Here is a 27,640-nt window from a genome sequence, read left to right on the forward strand (position 1 = left end):
ATAATAATAATAATTTCATTATCACAAATCAAAGTTAATATTAACAAGTGAGAAAAGTAAAATATATACAATTACAAGTAACACAATTATATTTGTCCTAATTGTAAGATCCATGGATAGTGAAAAAATATTAGTGTCAGTGTTCATATTCATACAGGTAAAGGTAAAGATAAAGCTGTCTCGGTAACAGTTCGTGGAGGCCCATAGGGATGTGGGCGGTCGAGACTCCCACGTCTTCTAGACAGTTGGCTCACAGATGGCGGTGAGGTTGTCAGCCTTACCCGCCGGCCTGCCTTTACACCACAGGAAGATTCTTGGTACTCATTTCTGCCAGAGGTTGAGTCGACCCCAGGGCCATAGTGAGGCTAGAAGGATTAGGTCAATTTAAAAATACAATAACCTCATCGGGATTCGATCCCGGGACCTTCTAGCTTGTAGCATAGTGCCTCAACCAACTACGCTACCGCATGCGTCCAATGTTCATCCTAATTTCTTAATACGAGTATATTATCATTTATCATATCACATCATTATCATAATATATTGCCATGATAAGACTAGTGAAGTCTGAGAATCCTAGTGCGAGTGTACCCGTGAGCTGCAAAATGTGTAAATGAGCGATAGCGCTGTATCACCCGCAGCCCCCACTTCTCAATATACAAGGTGCAATAAATCGAATAATCGAATCTATAATCNTAATTTTGTTTTTTGCATTGACCAATCTAAGACGCTGCCTGTCGGAGGCACATGATCTCACTGTCGCGCGTCTGATTGGTTGATGTAGACATCAAATGCAGACAAATTTCTCGAGCGTTAAACTGTGATTGAAGATTTTTTACTCATCTGGTCTTAAAGTTCTAGCTAGGGTACAACTTAATATATAAAAATATATGCGTATATTGTTATCCATATTTCGGATTTGATGACTTTGTTTCAGTTTTATATCTCAAATTTGTACGAGTAGTTAGTGCTTTAGACTTGAACTCAGAATTCAATATCAGAGAGTTAATATTCTGTGTCATTTCCTTAGCTCCAAATTTGCATTCTTATGAACTGTGAATGCGGTAATGAAACTTCTGTTCCAATAAGTGGGGGATTAAATCATCGAGTATTAGCTCCTCAAAGAGAGCGTTGTTTATTAGAGCTATTTGTTTAAGATCTTTACGTCCACCATAGTTTCATCACCATGCAACCTTATAATGTGTAATGCATGAAGCGATCACAATGCGACACCACAGCGGCAATAATGTTCTTATACTTAAACAAACATTGTTCCAAAACTTCTGAGAATCATTAAGGAGGTGTCTGGTGTATTTTGTTTCCTTTTTAGATCTCTAATGTAGCCATATACAAGTATTATTCATTGATTGTTTCTTGCAATGCTCTAACATTCATGTATCAGTTAAGAGACTAACGTGTCACGTTTCTTACATAATTTATTAAATTTATTAAAAGTGCATGTTGAAAAATGGTCAATAATACATATACGTAGTTAAAAGCATTAAGTAACAGCTTAATAAAAATACGTAGCTGAGTAAGTAAAGTTTTCCTTAGGATTAATTGATAAAGACCGCTTAATGAAGAATTATGTGGGAGTGGGATATGGCTCCACCATTCTTGACTTCGGAAATAGATGAACGTAAATAATCAGTTTTACGCCCCGACTGCTGTACCCTTGGGGAAGGAGGCCCCAGTATCCGTTGTATAGGAGGTTGGGTGGGCCCCGGAGCTGGTCTGGACTCTGTTGCATAGAGAAGAACCTTGCTTCTGCCGGGAATTCACCCCTTCCTTCCTGCCCATAACCCATCGCTCTGCCAACTGTAATGCGCTGCCTTATCATAAGAAACTCGGTCTCTCGCACTACATCAAGAACATGAATGATCGTGCGAGAGATCAGGATACTGAGAGGAATATCAGGAGGTCAAGGGGCTGAAGTAACAGGAGGTAGGAGAAGGTCGCATGATGAGGATCCATAACTTATTCTGTTCAACAGATATATTACGGTGATGATATAAAGGAGGATGAACTCGTAGGATCCTCTAACACGCATTGGAGTGACGGATAATACATAGATAACGCAGGTATTAAAATCCAAAGGAAGAGATGACTGGAAGGACTAGACCTAGATTGGAAGATAATATTAAAATTTAAGAGAAATAAATTGGGTGGGAGGGTGAGAATATGATTTATTTTGGTCCATGACAAACACCAGTTGCAGGCTCTTGTGAACGTAGAAGTGAACCACGATTTTTGACAAAAGCTGAGGCATTTCTGCATTGGTAGAGGAACTATTAGCTTTGAAGAAGGACTTCGATACTAATTTGTTATTTAATATAATGTCACGTGTATTAGTGACTAGAGACGGGGTTCGGATTGTTAATTGGTTTATTAATAACTCACAGGTTGTAACTGCAATTAGTGGTAACACAATCTTACTGTATTTTTTTTAGTCGCTTAATGGGGCGTGGAGATCAACTTGGTCCACTCGGCACGGTGGCCACTGATTGGCCCATTGTAGCCTGCCCCGGGTGATTATGATGATGGAGAATATGGTGGAATGAAGATTGGCAGGGGAAACCGAAGCACTCGGAGAAAACCCGCCCCAGCGCCACTTTTCCACCACAAATCCCACTTGACCAGACCCGGGATCAAACCCGGGCCGCCGCGGTGGGAAGCCAGCGACTAACAGCTTGAGCTATGGCGCGGCCTCAATCTTACTGTAACTATAACCCTTCGAAACTACGAACAATGATAAGACATTAAACTGCCTTGAACGACGTCTTCCTGTCGAAAGAATCCTGTAGAGTAATTTCACTGCTTCCTATATAGGCTCGGCACGGACCACGCAGAAACACAGCCCATCTAATGTAGAGGTATGTTTACCTCACCGTTGCATAGTAATGGTCGCAGCGCGGACCGCATATAAAACTCCGTATTTCTATTATTGTGTGCGTTTATGTTGCGGACGTTACCTAGCAACGGCCGATGTTCACAGATTCACTGCTAAATGACGGGTCTGTACGCCACAAGAAGAGATAAGCGACTTAATTACTTGGATATGGTTAATTAAAAAAATCCTTGGTACTTTAGTTATTATTACATAATTTTCATTACGGAAAATAATAATCTGAGCCTATTCCTTCATTATATGGTTACATCTTAGGCTACAGTCACAGACCTACTCTCTTTAAAACCTTCCTCTGTAAGCTTCCAGGGAAGCTACACGCCCGTATAAGCTTATCATCTTTGCCCCATCCCTCGCCTGTCGGATCATGTCACATTTCGAACGCGGGCTCGTGCAGTTTCTGCAGTGCGCAGGTCGTGAAGGAGAAAGAAACCTTTGCAATGGGGATTACTTTGGCTAACGATAATTATGATGATGATGATGATGATGACAGAATGATCTCATTTCCTACGACCGATCTGCCCGCTTATAAATCTACACCAAAACAACGATCGCCTCGAACGAGCATGTATGGACTGACAATTCCTGATACGCCGTTTAAAAGTGCAGAGAAATATAAGATTTTAGAAAGAACATTAACAAACAAGACTGTACATCGGGGTCGAGTTTGTAGGATTCTTGCCTCGTATTCATCAGGCCCGGGGTTCACATTTCTGCCCAGAAATCGGATATCATGATTAGGAAATTACCTTAATGAAGGTGATAATTCCTCTTCTGACATTCTTTCCAATTTATTAGTCGATAATCAATCACTGGCTGGCATACCTGATTTGTAATCTAGAGTCGAAATGTATGTATTCTGGCATGACACCTGAAAGCCGTGATGATGGAATCTTGCTAGGCAACCGCTCAATAAACAAGTTTCCGCGACAAAGAACACCTGAGGCAACAGCGGAGAAATTGTTGAAAGCAGTGTTTTCTATGCGGTTCTCGCCGAGGACGCATAGAGCCATCGTGAGTTTGTTGCGGTCCTGAGGCTCTGCTTCATGCGTTGAGAGCACCCCGTGCGGAACCGGGGGCCAATACCTCCACCGTAGCCCTGTGAGTCGTAGGAGACGACGAAAAGGGAACCCAGTGCCTGGGGGGGGGTAACTAGGCCAACCTGTTCCTGGGGGATGTAAATACGGGGACCTGGGCCTCCAGAGTGGGGGAGTCTCGACTCTGAGAGAGTAAAATATGATCATGAGTCACTGGAGACTCAGGTTTGAGATTGACTGCGCTGGCGAGGGCTAGCAACAATTGTAAACGAGAGACCAATCATCTCGTCAGAGAGGATGTTATGTAAGGACTATGAAAGCAAGTATTCAGTTGAAAAATAATTGCTGGTCGTGAGTCTCAAGGGGCTTGTCGCCAAGACAAACTGATTGAAGGTAAACCGCCAGTCTAAAGTAATTCTGACTCTGACTCTGACTCTGTGTCCGTGATTCTATGTAGAGGCGTGTTCGAACACCTCCACCGTAGCCCTGCAAATCATATGGGGCGACGAAAAGGAAACGCAGTGCTGGAGGGTATAACTGTGACACACTGTTCCTGACTCTCCAGTCTTCTTCTCAAAGTCAAAGTCATATTGCGACTGACGATCAGTCAGTCAGTATTATTTGAGCCGTTGCGCAGCAATGGGCTTCTATTCTTGAACGTTTGGGAACATGTTTACCTATTCCTTCCCTAGAAACGGTCTAGTCTGTCACAATATCTTCGTTTTCATCATCGAAGAATAGACCAAGCAAGTTCATGCTGTCTGCTTCCTTTTGGTTTATTATTTTTCTTATTCTTAAACTCTGAAAATGAAGGCGTTATATTTATCCGAGACGTCGGTTGGCTTCCAGCAGTCTACAAGGCGTTACATAACAGAGAGAGAAATCCTTATAATCGCCGCGGTGTGAACCTCAAATCCTACTATAAAGGAAACATTAAAAGTTAAAAATAATTGCAGAACCCACACGAAGTGTACAGTTTTCCTTAGCCAGGTTTCACTTCCACTGGGTTAAGAGCAGGAATTAAAACAATGGAAATAATCGTTTTAATAAATGTTAAAGCACGTTCATATTAAGTTGATCCCCCTGTCAGCGCAGCACGGCGTGTCTTCCGGCTGCAGATGGAGAAAATGCTCTCGCTTGTGGAAGGCAACTGCTAATGTGCAGAGGTACACGGATAAGCCAACAGTCGTGAGCTTGGTATTACTAGGCACGCTTAACAACTAAACACATAATTAATGCAATCTAAATTTAATTAAACACAACACGTGGGTCATTAATCGGTCTCAGAAAAGGATTTCCTGAAGGCGGAGTATGTAACAGGGAACTTTACGGTTATCTGACATCCAGTTTACCTGTATTCCGAGACAATAAGATCACAGCCGTTGCAGTACCTAATTTCAGTGTGAACTTGCTGGAAGCAGCATGGGATATTTCAGACACAGGGACTGGAATGGCGTTCCTACAACGATATAATGTAATATACAGTGCACGAATTTAGAGTCTGTTACAGCCGTTGGCACTAAATTCGCCAACAAGCGGCGGTCGCTCTGTCGGTATATTTCACTTGCGGACTCAAGCCACGGAGGTTGTTTTTCTGTGTTGCTGCTATCCTGAAATCTTTAGTTGTTTCCTTTAGTCTCCCTAGACGACTGTCAAGATTAAACCATTGCCTCTCCCTTACAAATTATTTCTGATTTATCAGTCGCCCTACAATTCGTCACTATCTATCTATCTGTGGCTCTACAGCCATTGTGGACCTTGGCCGCTTTTTCAGTTTCTTAAGCTGTACAAAGTCGATAGAATTCCTTGGACGGGAGATCAGCCCGACGCAAGGCCGCTACCTACACACAGAACAACACAAACACAGAATAAGCGCACATAGACATCCGTGTCTCTAGTCGGATTCGAACCCATGATCCCAGCCTTCCAGCGGCTGAAGACGGTTCATGCCTTAGACTGCGCGGCCACTCTGATCGGCCGCTAGACAATTTAGACAAAGAAACATTAAACACGAACCAGTGAAACAAGTATGACATAAGGTTCTCACAGCGGTGGTTATGAAGATTTTAAACTTCTTTGATATAATACAGTGTATTGCGTTGAAAGTCAAGAGACTTTTCAGAGAAACACAGCATCTCCATTTTCAGGGTGTGGCTCAGCTTCCTACTTGTTTCATGCTATATTCTTGCTTTGCTTATTCTTTCACCCTGAAAAGGGAGGTGACATGTTTCCCCGAAACCTCCGTTGGATTTCAACGGACCGAACAGAATTATATCCCAGAAAATAGAAGTCTTCAAAAGAAGCAAGCACAATGCACATAACTGCGAAAGCGGACATAATATGATATTAAATGGAATAGACAGGGAATTTATATCTGTCTGTAAGTGCACGTAACTAAACCAGTTGACTTCCTTGGGAGAAACAAACCGCAAAACGAGAAGCTGAAGTGACGTCATTGGCAGACTCTGTGTGGGGGAACAGACTTCAACAGGTAGATCCTTTTGAACTGATATTTCATGACGTTATGGAATTTTATCTTCCAGGCAAAAGAAAAAAAATATTTTTATTTATATTATTTGTACATGTTTCGGAAATTATATATGTTTCATTCTTAATGATGGCTTGCTTGAGACTGGGTGTCAGATATCAGTAAATTTGCTTTAACAGTAAAATGAAAATGGCATTACGTTAACAAGTTTTAATTAACACGCCGTATTCCTTTCACCATAAATCTTCGCACCTGAAAATCAGAAATCCAGTTTCCTGGGGGTAAAAACTGCTTTTATAAGCTTTATACGTACATGAGGATATGTGAAGTGCAGTAGCTTCATCAGCTACCACAGTAACTTTTGTACTTTGCTTACACACTGACGTCTCTGAGTGTTCGTCTTTTCGGCTAGTCTAGTGAGGTTCATGTCTTTCACAAAACATTATGTGGAATTGAAGGTTCTCATGGCGCTGGCTGGAATGAATTGTACCTAGTCCGCTTAAGTCAGTCGACGTTTTCGAGGAACATGTTGCCTCCATCTTCAGAGTGCAAGAATAAGCCAGAGAAAAAACAGGCCTGTTTGCTAACTGTTCCATACTGGTTTCTTGCGTGGCTTATTCTTCAACCCTGAAGGTGGAGACATCTACCTCCCAAACGTCAACCGACATTCAACAGACTACACGGCGCTATATCCCAGAAGGTAGAACATTTTTCGAAACGCCAAAACTCTTCAGTTTATCATCTCCCCGTCAACGGCACGTTTCTTACGTAAATGGAGTCTTTATTCTCTTTGTGAATGAATCTCTTCACATTTGTTCTCGCTGAAGTATCCGGCTGCAGTTCTGCCTCTATTACGAAGTTACCTTCACTTGTTTACTACGTTGCACTATATCTTTTAGTATTCAGTATTAGGGGGGGTGAGTTTCCCCATGCACCGCGACTAGTAGTCCATTGTACGTCCCCTTTAATTTCTACTGTCGCCATACCTTACCGGTACTGGTGCTCGCTATCAGCCCCTTTCTGCCAGCGAGGTCGGTCCTCTTCTGGCAATAGTACCCGATAACTTCCCCATCTACCGGAGGCATTGGAAACTACTTGAGCAGGAAACTTTTTGACTAATTTTGCTTAGAGGTCTCCTAGAGACATGAGGATCTTTTACGTGCCGTAAATCTAAGACACGAAACCTCAAACAGGGTAGTCTGATGATGATGATGATCAGTAATCTGTCAGACAGACAGGTCCACAGTCTCTTCCAAAACAGTTCCTCCACTTAATGCGATCTTCTGTTTTTGGAAAGAGACTATCAAGGAAAAGTGATAATGTGGTAGTTTTTCCATTTGCTTTCCACATCGCAGTACAGCAGCCGTTCAAACCACTCTGGTCACGCCTGTTGCTATACGAACTTGAACCATCTCGAGCATCATTTGCTCTGTGCTTCAAGTCGCTGCTGATGACGCTGCTTCCGGCATCAGTTTTTGGTGTCTCTCTTCGTCTGATGCCTACCCTCTGACCTGTCCAGCAAGGGAGACCCTGCCAGTAGCTACGCTACCGCTGGTATAGCTCTCAGGGTCCTTGGCATACTCAAACCCCCTCACCACGATAAGGTGGATAGCACACCAACGAGCCCCTCTTGAATGAATGTAAGAAACCTACCAACTGAATCAACTCGCTCAGAAGAATGTGATGTTGTCTGATGGGTGGGTGCCAAAGTTCCGCAGGAACTATATTCTGGAAATATTCAACGTAATTATAACCTCAAATTTCATAAGTTTATGCTAGTTAACGTGAATGTACTGCGTCAAGTTTCGTGATCACAGATATTTCGCAGAAAATAAAACGAAGTAATCCTCCACTGTGATATATTCTTACCTTTCTGGCGGTTTCACCGGATTCGGAAACACCGTCCGTGACAGCTGATATCAGTGTCAAAGTTCCGTATTGAACCACGCCAGCCTTTCCCTTCCTCCTTCCCTCACTAAGTGCCTCCTGAAGCTGTCCGTTTGATGTGTACTGTAACTGCGGTCTACAGTATTGAGTTTTCAACACAGAGTACAGCAAGCAATTGAATATGTTAAACCTGGGCTGACACACAAAGGAACATTGTAATTTGTCCCGCTGTCCAAACAGGGACATGTTATCCTTGGTAACACGATGTATTGTTCTATATGTCACATGCTGAATTTAATTTGCGTAAATTCCTGTCACCCTTTTAGTATTTAGTAATGTTTAACAATGCAACATTTAAATTGATATTATATTGTCACGTGTCGGGGGGTTCCATGATCAATAATGACGGGTTCTGGATTGGATGATTAGATTTATTAACACCTTCTTTTACAATCTCTCTTAAGTCTCAATGATCGCTATCTCGCCAAAATTAGCGCCAACGCTAATCTGCTCACTTCAGAAATCACTAGGACACACTAAGTCTTCCCAGTGTTCGCTAGTCGCGTCCTGTCAACGGATTTGTAACTGTCTGACTGTAACTACAGCACACTTCGAGCCTAACTACGTTTTAATCCGCTGTAAGCTTTTATACTAATCTCTTTCTTCCACATCTCATTCAACTTCTGATCTGTTCTGCCAGTTTTGGAACTCGACACTCTTATATCCACCTTGCACGGACCCCACAGAAAAAGATCGTCTCTCAATAATTCGTAGTGGTGTTTACCGCTCCGTTGCCTATAAATGGAGGTCCTTTATTTTCGCTTATTTTTATACGTATTACTCAACAACAGGCTACTTACCAACAGTGTATCTCCACGGGAACGTGTTTGCTGAGCCGTTGTCTAGTAATGGATGGGTTATTATGGTCAAGACAATAAATTTTTGGGCCCCGCAAAAGCAGCGAAATTCTTGATCAACTAAGCGACTATCAGTTTCTCAAGGATAACTCCGTTCAGTTGAATTAGTTTCTTACAGTAATATCGTCACATATTACAAGAATGGTCAAATGAAGAAAGATGAGATGGGAAGAACATGTGGAACGCATAAAAGAATGAAACTATCATACAAAATATTGAAAATAAGAGATCGCTTCAATCACCAAGGCACAAATGAATGGATATTATTGAAATGGAACTTAAGGAAATGGGGCAAGAGGTTGTGGACCCAATTCAGCTGTCTCAGGGAAGGGTCCAATATGGGATGATGTAAATATAGCGTTGAACCAACTTGTTCCACAACAAGCCAGGAATTAGTTAGAAATCTATGGAACTTTCAGCTGTACAGGTCGAATTCATTTCGTGGAATTAATTAAATATAAGATTTGAGGTTTTCACGGCGGTGACTATGAAGAATAAGAAATCCGTAAGCGAAGAGACCGTGAGAACCGTTACAGTACCGGTTCTCACGGTCCCTTCGCTTACGGATTTCTTATTTTTCCTTCTACCGTGAAGATGGAGGCGATACTTTCCGCCGAAACGTTGGTTAACACCACATCTACACGGTGCCACATCCCAGAAGACTGCTTTCTTCTGTACTTAAATATGTTTATTAATTTAATTCTTGTATCATAAAATAATGCAGATCATAGTGGCCACGCTGTCTAAAGCATGAAATGCCTTCAGAGATGTTGGGTTATACACCATCGTCAGAATCTTATAGTAACTACATGAAATGCCTTCGCCATCTGGAACGCTGGGAACGTAGATGCGAATCCAACTCAAGGCATGGATGTTTGTCTGCGTTTACACTGTGATTTTGTTGTCCTGTATACGCAGCTGCTTTTGGGGTGGGCTGATCTCGCGTCCAGGAAGTCTTACAGACGGTCTAAGATTAAGAAACTGAAGTGAAGCGAAGCGTTTCACGGATGCCCTATGCTCCAAGTGGGAGCAACAGGAGTGGATGGATGGATATCAAACTGATAATAAAAACTACACTGTTCACCAGATTTCAATTGCAAAGTTTGAAATGAGAGGTTATTAGGGAGATGGAGCTAATATTAAAACATATTTTGAAGAAATATATGAGTATATAAAGTTATGAAATGGATTCAATTGGCTCATATTAGAGTCCAGTGTCGAAATCCTATGAAGATACCACTGAAACTTTGGATTCAATAAGAGATGATAGACATTGAACTAAGTGACTCTCAGTTTCTCAGAAGACATGTTAATTTATGTAGTTAGTCACTTAATTTAGTGAGATTTGTAGGGCAGACTGGGCAGATTAAGTCGGCGCAAATACTACTCCTTCTTTCGTCGTTGGCTATTTAACTACCCGGTACCGACTGGAAACGAATATTTTGCTGTCAGTTGTCGTTGCCTAGCAATGGGTATACAGTCAAAATATTCGGCCACTACTGACCGTCATCAGAAGACACAGTCAGTATTATATAAAACAATTTACACATAATTATGCTACAAGCCAGAATGTCGCGGGTTCGTGTTCCGATGATGTGGATGTTTTTTCCAGTTTACCCAGTCCTTCCAATGGTCGCCTCAACCTCTAACAGAAATGAGTACCAGGATTCTTCGGGGGGCGGGGGGAGGCGGCTGGCGTGTAAGGCTGACAACTTTACCGTCGTCTGTGAGCCGATTGTTTAGAGAAAATGTGGGACCCTCAACGTCTCACAACCCTATGAACCTTCACGACCTGTTACAGGGATAACATTAACGTTTCTACCTTTTTAATGTATAATGAACATAGCCCGTCATGAAGGAATTTTTATTGTTATAAATCGAGATTATACTAAAATATAGATATAATTAAATATGTTACGTCTCTTAAAATAATTAGATATTATCAGTTTTATAAGTACACTAATATAACGATGGCCTATATTTTATTCCGGTGAAGTATGTTGTAGAGTGCAGAACGTGCTGCGTCAATATACAAGGGATGGACAAAAATATGGAAACACCCAACAAAAAACACATTACCGTGACTAATATGGTGTAGGACAAACTCTGGCTTGCAGAACTACTTGCAGTCTCCTTGGAATGGATAAATAGAGGTCCTGTATGATTTGCAAGGGAAACTTGTACCATTCTTCCTGAAAAACATGCTAAGTTCTGATATATTGGGTGTCTGGACTTTATCCATCGTCCTGGTCGTCCATCGTAGTGTTTTTATTTGTTATCTTAAAAACCAGGACGATGGATCAAGTCCAGAAACCCAATAGATCAGTGTGTTATACACCATCGTCAGAATCCTATAGTAACTAATGGTAAGTTCTGTTATCTATGATGGAGGTGGATAGCGCACGCAGATTGCTCTCCAAAACAGATCACAAAGGCTCAATAATACTGATATCTGGCGATTGGGGGGGGCCATGGCAGACGTGACACTTCATCTTCGTTCTCAGAAATCCAGTCCTGGACGATGTGAGCTATGTGAACACGGGCATTGTTGGCTTGGTAAATAGCATCACCATTAGGGAACAAAGTTTGCACCATGGGATGGACCTGGTCGCCCAAAATGGTCACATAGTCGTTGGCAGTGACGTGACCTTGCAGGGTAATGATGGGTCCAACAGAATACCACGATGTGGCTGCCCATACCATGATCGAACCCCGCCATGTTTCACTCTTGGCAGCAAACAATCTGGATCGTAAGCTTGGGATGGCGTTCTCCAGACGTAAACTCGACCAGAAGTCGGAAACAGTATGAAGGTGGACTCATCCTACCAAATGACCGTCTTCCATTGCTCCATAGTCCAGGTTTTATGACTTCGGCACCACACTGTCCTCTTAGTGGCATTTTGATCACTGATGAGTGGCTTTGGAATTGCAGCTCGTCCAGAAATACCCTGCTTGTAGAGTTCCCTTCGTACTGTTTTGGTGCTGACAGGGTTTGTGAGTGTGACATTCAGTTCAGCAGTCACTTTTGCAGCTGTAGTCTTCTTATTTTTCGTCACAATCCTACGCAATGTTCGTCTGTCTCAATCACTCAACACACATTTCCGTCCACGCTGGTGTTTATCGGATGCGGGTTTTTCAGTCCTCCTGTATGCGGTCATAATCTTGGATACTGTGCCTCGCGAAACACCAAAAACCTCGGGTACCTTGGTTACGGAAGCACCCACCATATGGGCCCCAACAATTTGCCCGTGTTCGAATTCTGTTAGCTCTGACGTGATGCACAAAAAACTGCACAGAACACTGTCTCGACAACAAATGAAGCTTGCAACGTATTTCGGAGGTTGTACAGGTAGTGGCGTTGGGCAGATACAAGAGCGTGACCTACAAACGTCTCTAAAATAAACACTTCAATTCAGGCATGCATTTCACGAGGTGTTTCCATATTTTTGTCCATCCCCTGTACGTTCGTCATAAATGTGAAGTATTTCTGAACATGACCATGACCAGTAATGACCGAAATTTGTAATGGTGAAGTTTCGTAGTCTCACATTCAACGTGTTTCGCTTGATGGACATGGCTACTTACTCGTGTATTAAAAGCTACAGCGGCTCGGGCTATTATAAAGATTTGTGGTTATCTTTTTATGATGTTCTCTTTTACGATGCTTATATTTCATTTGAATATCCCAATTTCTATCTTATTCTGGCGATTTGACAGAGACCAATTAAAATTCAGTCAGTGGGGTAAACCGCTTCATAACAGCAAGAAAACAGCGAGTTTAAAAAGAGCCGAAACTGTTGACCTGTTGTGAATGTTATACCAACCACACGAAACTAATTACCCAGACCCAAAGTTACTACTCAGTTTAATAAGTTCTGGAAGGTGAACAGCAGGCTCTTTGGCGTCACACTGTCACGTGCTTATATCGTTTAGCGATGAGCTCATTTGCAGGCGCTCCAAGCTATTAGCCACCACGTGGCTCTTCGCTTTCTGTCATGTGAGTTTGATTAAATTTTGTTCAGTGAAATTACCTTTTCCGGACAAACGTTTTCATTCGCAGAAACTAACCAATCAACAATCAACCGATTAACCAGTATAATTTAAAATAACATCAAGACCAAAGAACATTATATTTATTTGTATTTGTATTTAAAAGTTTGCGAAATTTGATGTCATGAATATCATAAATATATATACAAAGTTTATGTGAATCATATAAGGTGAGTAATGCTTGCTACCATTAAGTTCAGAAACTTTTTGTTTTATCGTCTACTGTCTAAATGCATAAAAATTAGAATATACAAAACTACAATTTTGCCTGTGGTTCTGTATGGGTGTGGAACTTGACCTCTAACATTAAGGGAGAAACGTAGACTGAGGATGTTTGAGGACGGAATATTGAGGAGAATATTTGGACCGAAGAGGGATGAAGTGACGGGAGGTTGGAGAGAACTGCATAATGAGGAAGTTCATAACTTGTATTCTTCTCCAAGTATAATGAGAATGATCAAGTCAAGGAGGATGAGGTGGGCAGGGCATGTAGCACGAATGGTGCGAAGAGGAATGCCTATAGGATATTGGTGGGAAAGCCAAAAGTGAAAAGACCACTGGGAAGACCAAGATGTAAGTGGGTGTACAATATTAAAATGGATTTTAGGGAAATAGGAAAGTATGGTATAGATTTTATTGAAGAAAGCAGTCTTCTGGGATTTGGCACCGTGTATANATTGATCTGTCTCAGGATATGGACCGGTGGAGGGCTTTTGTGAACACTGTAATGAGCCTTCTGCTTCCATAAAATGTTGGGAAATTCTTGAGTAGCTGTACAATCGGCTGCTTCTCAAGAAAGGCTCAGCTCCATGAGTGAGTGAGTGAGAGTGAGTGAGATATTTACTAATTATGAGGGTGTCAATTATGAAACTATGTGACACTTTTCAGAATGAGGAAAATTACTTTCGCGGTATATTTACACAGCCGTACATATTTTAGAACGCACAAATCTATTAATTCCCTATTTCCGGTTCTTTCTCTCCGCAGACTGAGATATTTCAAGGAAAATAGGAAGGAGATATCTTCCCGAAACTTTATGTACTAATATATCCTTGAACAAGTTGCTGAGGAGGATTTTTAGGAGAAAGAAAGAGGATAGGATGAGAGGATTGGGAAAATTACGTGATTAGGTGCTTCATACTCTGTAACATTTACCAAATAACATTGAAGCAAGTCAAGGAGGATGTGTTGAGAAAGAGATACCCACGTTTGTGAGAGAGAACAAATGCATGCACAGTGTTACCACGATATCCTAAAGGAAAGAGCGTACATTGAAGAACGAGACATAGTTAGGAACATTTTACAACAGATGTTATAAAAATGGAGTTTGATAATATTGACTTAAATGAAATGCCGATATCTTGTTTATAACATAATGGGCTTTTAGGTTCCATAAAATGTGAAAAATTTCGTGACTAATTGGGCGACTACCAACTTCTCAAAAATGATTCTGTTCCATGCAATCACGTAAGGTCTTAACATCACATATATGTGTTTTACCATTCAATATGTCACATTGTTAAAAACCATTCAATGTATCCAGAAATTCATTGTAACTAAATTCACTGGCCATGTGATTCGAGGTGCTCACAGATGTGGTTCTGAGACTTCTGTCTTCTGGGATACCACGCCGAGAGGTTCATGGTGGGTTCTTTCTTGGCGTATTCTTCAACCCTGAAGATGAAGGCGAAGTCTTCCCTGGAACATCGATGAGCTCTGAAGGGTCTACACGGCTCTTAATGTCAGAAGACAGAATTCTTAAACTTCTATAATTCATGATACTGAATTATTGTATTATAAGGAGATAAATATAAATGGAATTATCTACCTGTCTACTTTAAGATCAAAATTCAGGTTGTATTAATAAATCTACAGAAATATCTTAGGGAGCTCAGGATTAAAAAATTCGAGTGAAGGTTTTTGATCTGTTTAGATGGGTTTTCCACGTGTTTACTCTTTATACATATAGGACGTCTGAAAAATTAATATTTGCCCAATTTTACTCATATGAAGAAGGAAATAACTAGATTTGCTGCTCCATATTCGGAACGTCCTGTATTCTAACTCGGCCCGGAAATCGGCTAGTTTAACTGAAAATTTTCGCAGTTTTCCTCAATGTCTACAGAAGAATGCCGAGATGATGATTTAAATTACATCACCACTGTTTCCTTCCACATCCAATCCAGTTGATTATGATGATTCACTCTACTACTTAGCGCTGTACGGGGCAAGTTACTGGTAACGCCGTTAAGTAAACAGAAGGCGATAAATTAATTCTTTTTGAGAAACAGAGAAATACTCTCTCTGCTGATCAGGGAACTCCCCGCTCCGGGTATTCTCACTAATATTTTGCACGCATTTCTCTTATCCGAATGTGCGCTACGTGTTCCTGCCATCTGCATCATTTGATTAGTGTTTGCTCTAATCAGGTTTTATGATTTAGAAAGAGTGAATGAAGAATGAGTACCATAAAAGAACAATGCAATGCTAGCATAATTTAAAAAAGAGGGTCTTGAAGTGAATGAGGGCCCAAATGAAACAAATGCAGTTAATCGACACGTTTCTGGGGCCCCGAGTGAGGTACGCAGTGGTTCTGCACATACACCACTGAGAATTGCCGTATTTGGCATCGTGTGTTAGAAGAAAATTGCGTTAAGCGTTTTAATTCTTTTAACATTGTCCACAATCCTGTGTCCTTTTATAAACTGAATGTTCCGTCACCAGGCGTGTTCATAGCGGGGATGCTAACAAAGAGAACCTACTCATAGTGGGGACGCTACCCACAGAGAACGTATTCATAGTAGGGATCCTAACCACAGAGAACCTATTCATAGTGGAGATGCTAACCAGAGAGAACCTATTCATAGTAGGGATCCTAACCACAGAGAACCTCTTCATAGTGGAGATGCTAACCAGAGAGAACCTATTCATAGTGGGGACGCTACCCACAGAGAACGTATTCCTAACCACAGAGAACCTCTTCATATTGGAGATGCTAATAAGAGAGAACCTATTCATAGTGGGGACGCTACTCACAGAGAACCTATTCATAGTGGAGATGCTAATAAGAGAGAACCTATTCATAGTGGGGACGCTACCCAGATAGAACCTATTCGTAGTGGGGATGCTAACAAAGAGAACCTACTCATAGTGGGGATGCTAACCAGAGAGAACCTAATAGGAGAGGTACATAATCTCAGCGTCTCCCTGGCACACTCCTCTAATTATATTATGAATTTTCAGGCACTGTCAATGACGGATACAAATCTACTTACTGAAGAGTGTTTTACGTAACATATTAACATGACGGATGGTCTTCACAAATTAAAACTTACTGTAATATACCTTCATCTGAAACAATTGTAAATATAGCGATCCTTCGAGAAGAGAAGTTAACGAGTTATCCGTCAGCCCGACTTGACCGAAGAGGAGTTCGAAACATCCACAAAAATTTTACTGCAGAAAATTTGGTCCTGGACTACCGGGGTTCGATTCCCATCAGGACAAAGATATTTATATATTCTCCATAATGTCCAGATCGGCTATGGGCCCTCCACCTCCTCTCCAGTTGCTACCGGAGTATCTACCTCAGAGGGTAACACGGCACAGGCGTGCAGTTGACCACTCACCTTCATTTAGTGTCGAGATCAACAATGGCGGAGTTATACCTCTACTCCCCAACATCCCTTCACGACATAGCGCCTGATTATATATATAATTAGAAAATCTGGTGCTTTGTTTGCAGCCTGGATCATGGGATGGGTGATCTGCAAGACGGTACCATATCTTCAAGGGGTGTCGGTCAGTGCCTCGATCAACACCCTCGTTGCTATCTCCGTGGAGCGATGTCTCGCCATTTGTTATCCACTCAAGTGGCAGATGACGTCACGAGCATGTCGGCTGGTGCTCTTAATTATCTGGGCATTTTCACTCATCATTACTTTACCCTGGGCCATCTTCTTCCGACTGCATCCTCTTGAAGACGGAAGCGATATCCAGGTGGGTTTACATGTTCTCGTGCTGAAGGGAAGAATTGCAAATTTGTCTGTACGCACCTGCGCGATTATGCAGTTTAAAACTCGTTGAAACTATTACCTATCTGTCTATGGCTCTAGAGCCATTTGCTGGACCTTGATCACTTTTTCACATCCTGAATCTTCTGCACAGTCGGTAGGACGCCTTGGACAAGGAATAAGTCAGTCTCAAGGCCGCTACACACAGTACACACAGTACAATACAAACATAGCATAAGCGCGCACAGACATCCATGCTACTCCACCATTCGTGCTAGAAGGAATAACAACTCAATTTAATTCATTTCTTTATTATTTATGTGCCGAGTCAACAGCTACAAGGCCAATTATAGAGACAGAGCATAGTGTAGATCCTGGTAATTACATCTCAGACAAACAAAATTATGTGTACTAACTTGTTGGGCAAATACACCCACACATGTAGTTAAATGCTACAATTTATCCCTACGTTAGGTAACATAACACATTAAAAACAGGAAGGGACAAAAGAAATAATAAGTTCGCTTTGTAAAAACCGATACCATTTATTATAAAATATATCTGAGAGACACTGGTTTGAGTTGCAACACATCGGTGTGTTTACACAGCATGGCGCGCAGAGAACAAGGTGATGTTTAACTGAGGTACAAACACTGAACACAGAGAAATCTCCTACATACAAAGTGAGGACACGAGGACTAACATTTTACAACAGGGAAGGACAGGAAATGAGGCCACGATAAACATGAACAGAGAAAATTGCGTCAAAGTTATATCTCCTTTACGTAGAGAATATAGGCTTATTTTCTCCAAAGTGTCATAATTATAATGATGATAATAGTCACTCACTCACTCACTCATGGAGCTGAGCCCTTCTTGAGAAACTGCAAATTGTGCACCTACTCAAGAACTTCCCAGCATTTTATGGAACCCGAAAATTCATTGCCATATTCACAAGAGCCCTCTACTGGTCCTTATCATGAGCCAGATCAATCAATCAAGATCCATTTTAATATTGTTCAGCCACCTATGTCTTGGTCTTCCCAGTGGTCTCTTTCCTTCTGGCTTTCCCACTAATATCTTATATGCATTCCTCTAATTCCTCATTCGTGCTACATGCCCTGCCTATCTAATCCTCCTTGACTTGAGCATTCTAATTATACTTGGCGAAGAGTACAAATTATGAAGCTCCTCATTATGCAGTTTTCATGATGATGATGATGATGATAATAATAATATATTGAAAGTAAACGTACTCGTCACTTTAGAGACATTCTTCAAGGTCAGTACTGTTCTACTGCTAATTTAATCTTCACTATCGCTGAAATATTCAACAAAATTCTTTATTTTGTTCGCTGACATTATTAGAGAACGAAAACGGTCGTGGCCTGCTTAAAGTATCTCCCGGATATTTGTCCGTAGGTCAGGTTCTCGATCCGATATTCAAACACGACGCCTCCAATACACTGTCTTATGAGATACAGGTACGTAGCTGCGTGCGTTGTATCGCACGCACCCACGCAGCCACAAGAGTAGAACATAACACAAGACACAATATACACAGAACATTAGAAACATAAGAAGAACGACCCCCATGTGGATGATCAATAATACACACGAATTTAAACATATGACGTATGAGATAACAGATTTTATTTAACAAGTTTTAAATACATAAACTTTATTATTATATAAGGACGAATATAAATTTAATATTATTTGTAAATGGACGTATAAAGGCAAGCAGTGAAATGGTTGACGGATCGATACACCTGAAGATGGCAGAATACTGCCGAAACATGTAGTGTAGAAGTTGTAAATGGGATTGTGTGCACTTGAAGACTGTTAATATATACACATTATGAAAATGAATCAGTGCAACAGGTCGCTAAAATACAACCTAGTGCACAGTGATATGAATATTCATTTTATCTCATTCGTCGGTTATATTCTTAATATCCATCATCCAGAAATAGTTAAATAAATTATTCTTTACTTACCTAAGTTACTCATGGAACTGAGCCCTTTTTGAGGAGCCGCCAATTCTGCAGCTACTGAAGAATTTCCGAGCGTTTTATGGAACCCGAAAGTTCAAAACTGTGTTGCACAAGAGCCTTCCACTTGTCTCTATCCCGAGCCAGATCAATCCAATCCATACCATCCCATCCTATCTATCTAAGATCCATTTAATATTGTTCACCCACCTACACCTTGGTCTTCCCAGGGGTCTCTTTCCTTCTGGACATAAATTATACTTTGCCGTGAATTTTGTGTGCTCACAGATCTGCACAGAGTTGTGGCCAACTCCAGAGAGTGGGAACATCTATTTCGTAGTGGCACACCTCGTGATGTGTTACCTGTTCCCACTGACCCTCATCTCGGTGTGCTACCTCCTCATCTGGCGGCGGGTGTGCAGGAGGACTCTGCCCGGAGAGCCACATTCTCGCGGGGGCGTCGTCGACCTGATGATTCATCGCTCCAAAGTCAAAGTCATCAAAATGCTGCTTGTGGTTGTCGTGTCTTTCGCCTTGTCCTGGTTACCCTTGTACGTCCTTTTTACAATGGTAAAATTTGGAGGGCATCCTTCTTCTGAAACCGAAGAAGCTATTATTCATGCGTTGTTGCCAATAGCACAATGGCTTGGTGCTTCAAATTCATGCGTTAATCCAATTTTGTATGCATTTTTTAACAGAAAATTTCGTACTGGTTTTAAAGCAATTATAACAAGCCGTTCCTGCTGCAAACACCTCAGGTACAATAACGAACTTAGTGCTAGTGTGAAAAGTAATTTTAGCTGCAGAATGAATGCAAAGAACGGTAGTGTTTTGATGACCAGAATGCCCATTACACAGTCCAAAATTGGGAAGGGTAAAGGACACACAAGTGCCACTACTGTGTATCGTCATAACTCCGCGTCGGCTGCTACAACAATGAGAACTGATAAGAACAGTGGGAGTTTCAACAACAATTACACTAAATCCTGCAGAACTTCATCCTCAGTAGTTAATAATAGTCATCATGTTATTATGTCTTCATCTTTATCTGCCCTGTCTCACATGAACGCAACATCTGTTTAATTGGCGTGCCGATTTGTGAAATGAAAATGAAATTCTTGTGAAGAACATATTTATATGGTCATAAAAGAGTATTTCTATCTTAAATTTAAACATTTATTGAATGCGAGAAGGAAGAGCAACAAAACAAATCGTGACATATAAATAAGAGTGTAATTTTGTAATTTTAGTTATATTGTTAGTTGGAACAGTTGCAAAATATTACCGTATCTGATAGATTTGCTATGTTGGTGTGTACAAATGTATATTTCTTAAATAATTGTCAATGGACAACGTCCAACGTAACATTGGCATCATGAATCAACTAGTCTCACTTGTAAAAATATAAATGCTCCTATATTAAATTATACGCACCCATAAACAACGAAGTGGTAGGTATATTTTTCTCATCAGGGAGGAAACAGCTATACATGTACATGTACTTGAATGGGCTACAAAATCGTAGTTTTCCAAAACTGAAGGAACGTAATAACATAACATTAATGCAAGATGGCACAGATATATTTGAAAATTTTGCGTCAATCATTAATGTCAAATCCCAGAGTAAGTGGATGAGTAGAAGAAGGCCGACGTTTCGGCCTCTACATTTACCCTGCCTCAGTGTATTTGTTTCTTTTTTGTTAGGGTGATATGGAGAGAATTGTGCTTCTCAAAAGTCGTGTCATTATAACATTTGAGGAGAAGGGATCTGAACCCTTAAGGGACTAAAACTTTGACAGAGGTCAAAAGTACGGCCTTTGAAGTCACGAATCTGCCGTTACAACATAAGTTAAGTGATACATGTATGATTTGTTTTGCAAACCCTATACTCACACAGACCTTGAGAATACTGTGCAAAAATATATTTGTAAATATCCTTGTTCTATATTGTGCTGTGACTGTAAATCTCTAGAAATCAGAACACTTGACAAGGACCAGGACGTTGATAAGGGACAGAACTATGGTGTAATGGTGTAGGCTGCAAAACTAAAGAAAAGACAATATGGCCGTGATCCTCGAAATGGTCGCAATTCCAGGACGGACTAACTTTCGGAGTAAAGTAATTCTGACTGACTCAGCCTACGGCTGCAGTTACGTTAGAGCGAACATAACAGCTGAATAACAAATTAGTTGAATGCCGAGCTACAGAAGTATCGAAACAATATACACGAAAGGGAATAAAATGGGCTGATGTTTGTAAGTCATAAATCCTTTGGTTCTTCTGTCTTACAGTCTTTGATAAATACTTAAACTTGAAATGCGCTCATTATTAGGTGGAGAACTTATGTTCTCTGTGTTCTTTTAAATGTAACATAAAAGTATGTGTGCGTGCGTGCGTGCGTATATGTGTGTCAGAGTCGAGAATCCGTCGATGTAGCTCTTATTAGGAAGCCATGTGGAACCTTTATTCTGAAGCGCCAAATATAAGGAAAGGCGGACCAAGAAGCATAGAACTTCAAAGCGTGTTTTGTATAACGGTGACATAAAATCGATGCCACAGAATCTAAGGATATGTACGCCAGCTGAGAAGCAATTCACAATTTGCTGTCTTTGTACTAACTTTCTTCCGAAGATTTAATAATTGAGGGCTGCCTAGAACACTTCAGATCCTAACTGTATAGTATTTCCATGAACTGTCTGAGCTGAATATTTAAACTGAGTAACTCTTACAGATTAATTTGGACAGCAAACCAAGGAACATTCGACAATGCCTAGATGTCCTCAGAGCTAAAATAATATTTCTCTCGTGTATTGGCAACTTCTGCGGGTGAAGGGACTGCTGACTGCAATAATCTGAGAATTAATACTCTTCGACTTCACAATGTACAGATATTTATTTGAAAGCGGATGCAGTATTTGAAACATGCACTTACACTGAAGAAAGCAGTCTTCTCGGATTTGGCACCGTGTATATGTGGTGTTAACCGACGTTTCGGAGGAACGTATCGCCTCCATCTTCAGGGTAGAAGAAAAAATATAAGAAATCTGCAAGCGAAGAGACCGTGATAACCGGTAAAAGCAGCTGCATTCTTCATAGTCACCGCCGTGAAAGCATCAATTCTTACATGGCTGATATATCCGAGAAATATTTAGTCAGGACTCCTATGTACTCGTCACTCTTTCTCGTATCGCAATTGTTCAGACCAATTTATGGTTCATGGACACATGGACTGACATGATAACACAGATGTACAGATCTACGTGAAGAAGAATGATACAGTCTTTCGGAAGGACAGCGAGACGTGGAGCACCTCAGGTGTTCAAGGGGGTAAAACACGCCAAAGGATCTTCTGCCAACTTGAGCAAATGTGACAGGTACTTTCTGTCTGACCCGTCTATCAATCCATTTCTCTTCTTATAAAATGACAAATTTTACCTGCATTCTCTCAGAAGAGATATTAATTGATATGTAGTAGCAGATTGGATATACTAAGAAGCTATAATACAGCTGAGTATATAACAGAAGGGGCCTGTCAGTGGAAAATTGGAGGGTTGGAACTTTAATAGTGGCAACACTGCTGTAGAGACGCCATGCAACGGAACCAAATAATGTCGCTTATACCACACGTTAGTTGCATACTCTCATACATAAATATCTCTTCATTTATCCTCACGAGGCTGAGTGGACCCCGTTCCAGACCCACAACTTCTCAGAAAATCTGGTAGTGCCGGGAATCGAACCCGGACCTCTGGAGTTGTATTCAGGAACCCTCACCACTGGACCTCAGACGCGGTGTGAGAAAAATATATGGTTTATTATTATTATTATGTGAAAATCGATCGAGCTCTAATATTTACTTCATATTGTAGAGTCGCCTTCGACGCAACTTCACATTGGAGTGGTCGCTCTTAAGACATAATAGAAGCAGACGTCTGAAGCCGACAACTGCTAATTGGAATTATTGTTGAGTTTCGAAGCAAATAGAGGGATAGGCTTGTGCGCATGTCCTTGTTGAGGAACGCTGTAAATCACACATCACTTTAAATCGTGTGGTTCTCATTACTTTCCGTAAAAGTTTTGAATTATTTCCTACAAAGGATATACTTACTCATCGCTCACATTCTGGGACTATAAGAAGTGATGGCTACTTTTACAAACGCAATCAAATCTGTTCGTCCTCACATGAAATTTCTTAGACTGAAACTGGCGAATTTTACTGTATTCTTGAGAGAAATCTCAAAGAGCAGGTCTGCAATGGCACTTCAGTTAAGAAAATTATTCATATCCTGATATGTTGGGATTTTGGACTTTATCCATCGTCCTGGTTTTTAAGATAACAAATAAAAACACGACGTTTCGGAAACTGGATCTGTTTCCGTCCTCAGGTGAAGGAAAACACCTATTCAGTTGGGTCCCTTAGAAAGAGCTAGCTCTTTCTAAGGGACCCAACTGAATAGGTGTTTTCCTTCACCTGAGGACGGAAACAGATCCAGTTTCCGAAACGTCGTGTTTTTATTTGTTATCTTAAAAACCAGGACGATGGATAAAGTCCAAAATCCCAACATATCAGTGTGTTATACACCATCGTCAGAATCCTATAGTAACTACTTATTCATATCCTGTTGCATCCTGATGTGTACGTATATTCTGTAGATAATATTTATTATCTTCATACTACATGACACTACTTCCAGCGTGTAGTGTTTGCTGTCTTGGAAGAGATGTTTCGGCACCACTGTGAGTCATTTTCAGGAAACCCATTGCACTTTACGAGTATAATATAGTAACAAAGGATTGTAGTTTATATTAGATTATATAAAGTTGTCCCTGTGCTTAACTAATTAAGCACTACGCCATGAAGACGTATGGGGAAGTGGATGCATAGGTCCACATTTTCGTGACCTCGGTACTAGCTGGAGGTGAGTGGTCAGATTCACGCTCCGGCCGCTTCACCCCCTGTAACAAGTGGATAGGAGGATGGGTAGAGTATATAACATACAATCTATGTATATATTGTCAGGTGTAGGGGTGACTTATAAGACGGGTTTCGGTTTCAATGATTGGATTTGTTGACACCTTATATATTCAAACTCCGTACTACAGGCAATACAGGGCTATCGCTGTTCTACACACTTTCCAGTTCACAGTTCCACACACCCTAGGTATCTCAGTTTCACTAGCCGTATCCTACCAACAGTCTCACTATAACTTCAAATCACACACGAAATCTTCTTGTCATTATTCTGTAGCTGCCAACTCCGAGGACTCGACTCAATTCAAATCCTCTGCACCCAGGTTCATACCCCGGCATGCTGGCGCTAGGGATCTCAGTTTCACTAGCCGTATCCTACCAACAGTCTCACTATACGAGTAACTTCAAATCACACACGAAATCTTCTTGTCATTATTCTGTAGCTGCCAACTCCGAGGACTCGACTCAATTCAAATCCTCTGCACCCAGGTTCATACCCCGGCATGCTGGCGCCTGAAATTCGACTCCTTACTTCCAGCTACACAACCACCACTCTGCTGTATTGCAAAACTCTTCCTATAACCACTTTGGACGGAGCACGCAGAAAACAGCCTGTATTACTTACTAAAAGTGTTTATTATGCCGTTCCCGAGCAATATAGTCCTATTCTAGCGCTCGTCGGATCGCGCGGGAGTGTCTTTACCGAGTCCTTGCCTAGCAGTGGGTATACACATCACAGTATTATAAACAGCATGACCATTTGCTAGGCAACTGCTAGGTAAACATTGCATGAAAGCCGGAATGGCAACGAACAGACGTGGAATGTCATTTTCTACGCAACGGTTCGCTAACACGCGTTTCTGCTGCAACGAATATTAACAAAGATATTCCCATGACAACGGAAGGACAATTAACTGTTCGAGGTGGTAACCTATATTCGGGCTGCCTGGAAGTTATAAGAGAGTCTCATTTCATTCGTAGTCACAAAAAGCAAATATATGTATACGGTCTCGTTGTTCTTGCACATCGAAAAAAGCCTTTGCTGCTACATGGCATCCTGGCTTGTTATAATTCACCTAAATTGGAATTTTCGACTAGTTATATCAAGCTCATTAGCTCCTTTCTTTCACAACGCAAGTTCAGGGTTTCGGTGGAAGGCGAAATGTCTACGCCAAGAAAAGCGAGAGAGGGTGCCTCAAAGTTCTGTCCTGTCCCCTACTTTGTATAACATGTATAAATTATGCCCCCCAAACACATAGCATTCATCTAGTCCTCCTTGCAGACGACACCTTACTGTGTGCGACAGATCGCAAGGAGGTTTTTGTTGTCAGAAATCTCCAGCGCAGTCTCAGCTCAATGGAGACCTGGTGTGAGCGCTGGAATATTAAAATTAGTGAAGATAAGAGACAGAGTATCTAACTTTCGTGCAGTCGTCGACCGCCTTTTTCTCATCTTAGTGAATGGAAGAAACATTCCATTTGTAATTAGTGTAAAATATCTCGGTGTAATCTTCGATAAGAAAGTTATATGGAGACTACATATAGAAATGGTCGAAGTCAAGGCCTTCAGAACATTTATTGGAATATATTCCCTGTTCAAAAGAGAGCGATTAAGCACTAACATTAAGCTGACCTTTCACAAAGCACTCATTGCAAGTATAATGGCTCATGCTTGGCCCGTCTTGGAGTCCGCTGCAGACAACCACTTACCGAAATTGCAGTGCCTGCAGAACAAGGTTCCCCGCACCTTTGGAAATTTTCTAAGGCGCACACTGATTCGAAATTTGCACATGGTTTTCGAACTTCCATACATATATGATTATATAACAAAATTATGCAGACAACAAAGAGAAGTCATACAAAATCATGAAAATGCAAATGTTCACAATATTGGAATAGGTAAACTCCGGCGAAGTAAATATAAGAGGCTTAAACTTGGCGACGGACAAAAATACGATTGTTCAAGCGACTAAACTGCCGTTGTAGCGGAAGCTACTAAGAACAGGGCATGATCTGCTGTACTGAGCCTGGGCAGAAGCCTTGTACACGTATATTGTACATACAATTAATAGGGTGTAAAATGTAAATTGTACATACTGACAGCAGACTTATTAATGCTGACTGTGACTCTGGCAAATGACAGACCCGTCCTCTCGTCAGAGAGGGTGCCCCACACCAACAAGCCTGCAGCTGTCTGACAGTAATAAAGATCTGGTCTTAGCCCCAGATCGGTGTTTTATTCCAAGACAGACTGCCCGACTGACCGTCGGTCAAAACATAACTTTGACTTTGTATTTTTAATTACAATACCTTTGTGGAGGCGAAGTGAAATACCTCCATTGTAGTCTTGCGAGGCGTAGGAGGAGACAAAAACGGATCCTAGTGTTTGGGAGAATAACCGGGTTATGCTGTCCTTGGAGGTTATAAATAAGGGGACCCTACTCTCCAGGTTTGGGGAGTCCCGAATCCGAGGCAGGCTCTGACCTGAGAATGACAATGCTGATGAGGACCAGCAACAATTATAACCGACAGACACATCCTCTCGTGAGAAAGGATGTCACATAAGGACTATAATCACGAGTATTCAGTTGAAAAATAAAAATCCTGGTCATATGTCTCAGAGGACTCGTCGCCAAGACTAACTAATTGGCGGTAAACTCCCTGTCGTAAAGTGACTCTGTAATCAAAAGGGCGATATATATATATCGCATTTATTGAATTTAAACTGCATTTGAATCACATATGTTTATTATTGTCTTGTTTGCTCGATTATGATAAATATTTGAAACATATATTAAATAATACATTTATGTCTAATTTTCGTTCAGAATGTGTAGTTGCAGTAAACACTATATTTTCAGTAACGGTTGTTTGTTCATTCAGTAGCTCGAAACAGTTTTCGCTTCTCGCCAACTTGACTGTCGTAAATTAACACTTAATATTTTCACGTTAGTATGATTAATATGAGGAGCGAGTTCATTTTCGTCTTAACTGTTTCATATATGATTCCTTTCGCCAATTGCACCTGTTAAGTATATGTTATGCATTTTTATAACCTTTTTATTATTTCAAGACGTTTTTGTGCTATTCTTGCAGCAGAAATTATTCATTCACCTTCCTCATGTATGAGTATGTAAGGGAAACGCTTGCTGTCCTGTCATTACAATTAACAGTCGCAGTTTTAGTCGGTGTTGCAGTATCATTTTTATCAGACTTTAGATATTGTATCTTTGATAGATGCTGCTGTCTCTTCAGAACCATTCATGTTTTTGAGGTCAGATCTATACGATTAAGTTTGTTCTTATGGAAAGAATATATTACATACATGTGGATATAAATTTCTTTATAAACAAACCGCATACTCCAGATTCAATAAT

At 41.0% G+C, this 27,640-nt stretch overlaps 1 protein-coding gene across 3 annotated transcripts in view; it reads left to right on the forward strand.

Moving 5' to 3' along the window:
* The window catches only part of LOC111874324 (neuropeptide SIFamide receptor), a 94,349-nt gene extending 73,695 nt beyond the window's left edge, over positions 1-20,654 (forward strand). For all 3 annotated transcript variants that reach the window (XM_023869718.2, XM_023869717.2, XM_023869719.2), the window contains 2 exons: positions 17,030-17,283; positions 19,580-20,654. In XM_023869718.2, the coding sequence (XP_023725486.1) occupies positions 17,030-17,283; positions 19,580-20,374 (1,049 nt within the window). In that variant the 3' untranslated portion in view covers positions 20,375-20,654. The remainder of the gene's footprint in view (positions 1-17,029; positions 17,284-19,579) is intronic.
* The last annotated feature ends 6,986 nt before the right edge of the window (positions 20,655-27,640 follow it).

This window comes from Cryptotermes secundus, unplaced genomic scaffold, assembly GCF_002891405.2.
Source record: "Cryptotermes secundus unplaced genomic scaffold, Csec_1.0 scaffold2323, whole genome shotgun sequence".
NCBI classification, from domain to species: Eukaryota; Metazoa; Arthropoda; class Insecta; order Blattodea; family Kalotermitidae; genus Cryptotermes; species Cryptotermes secundus.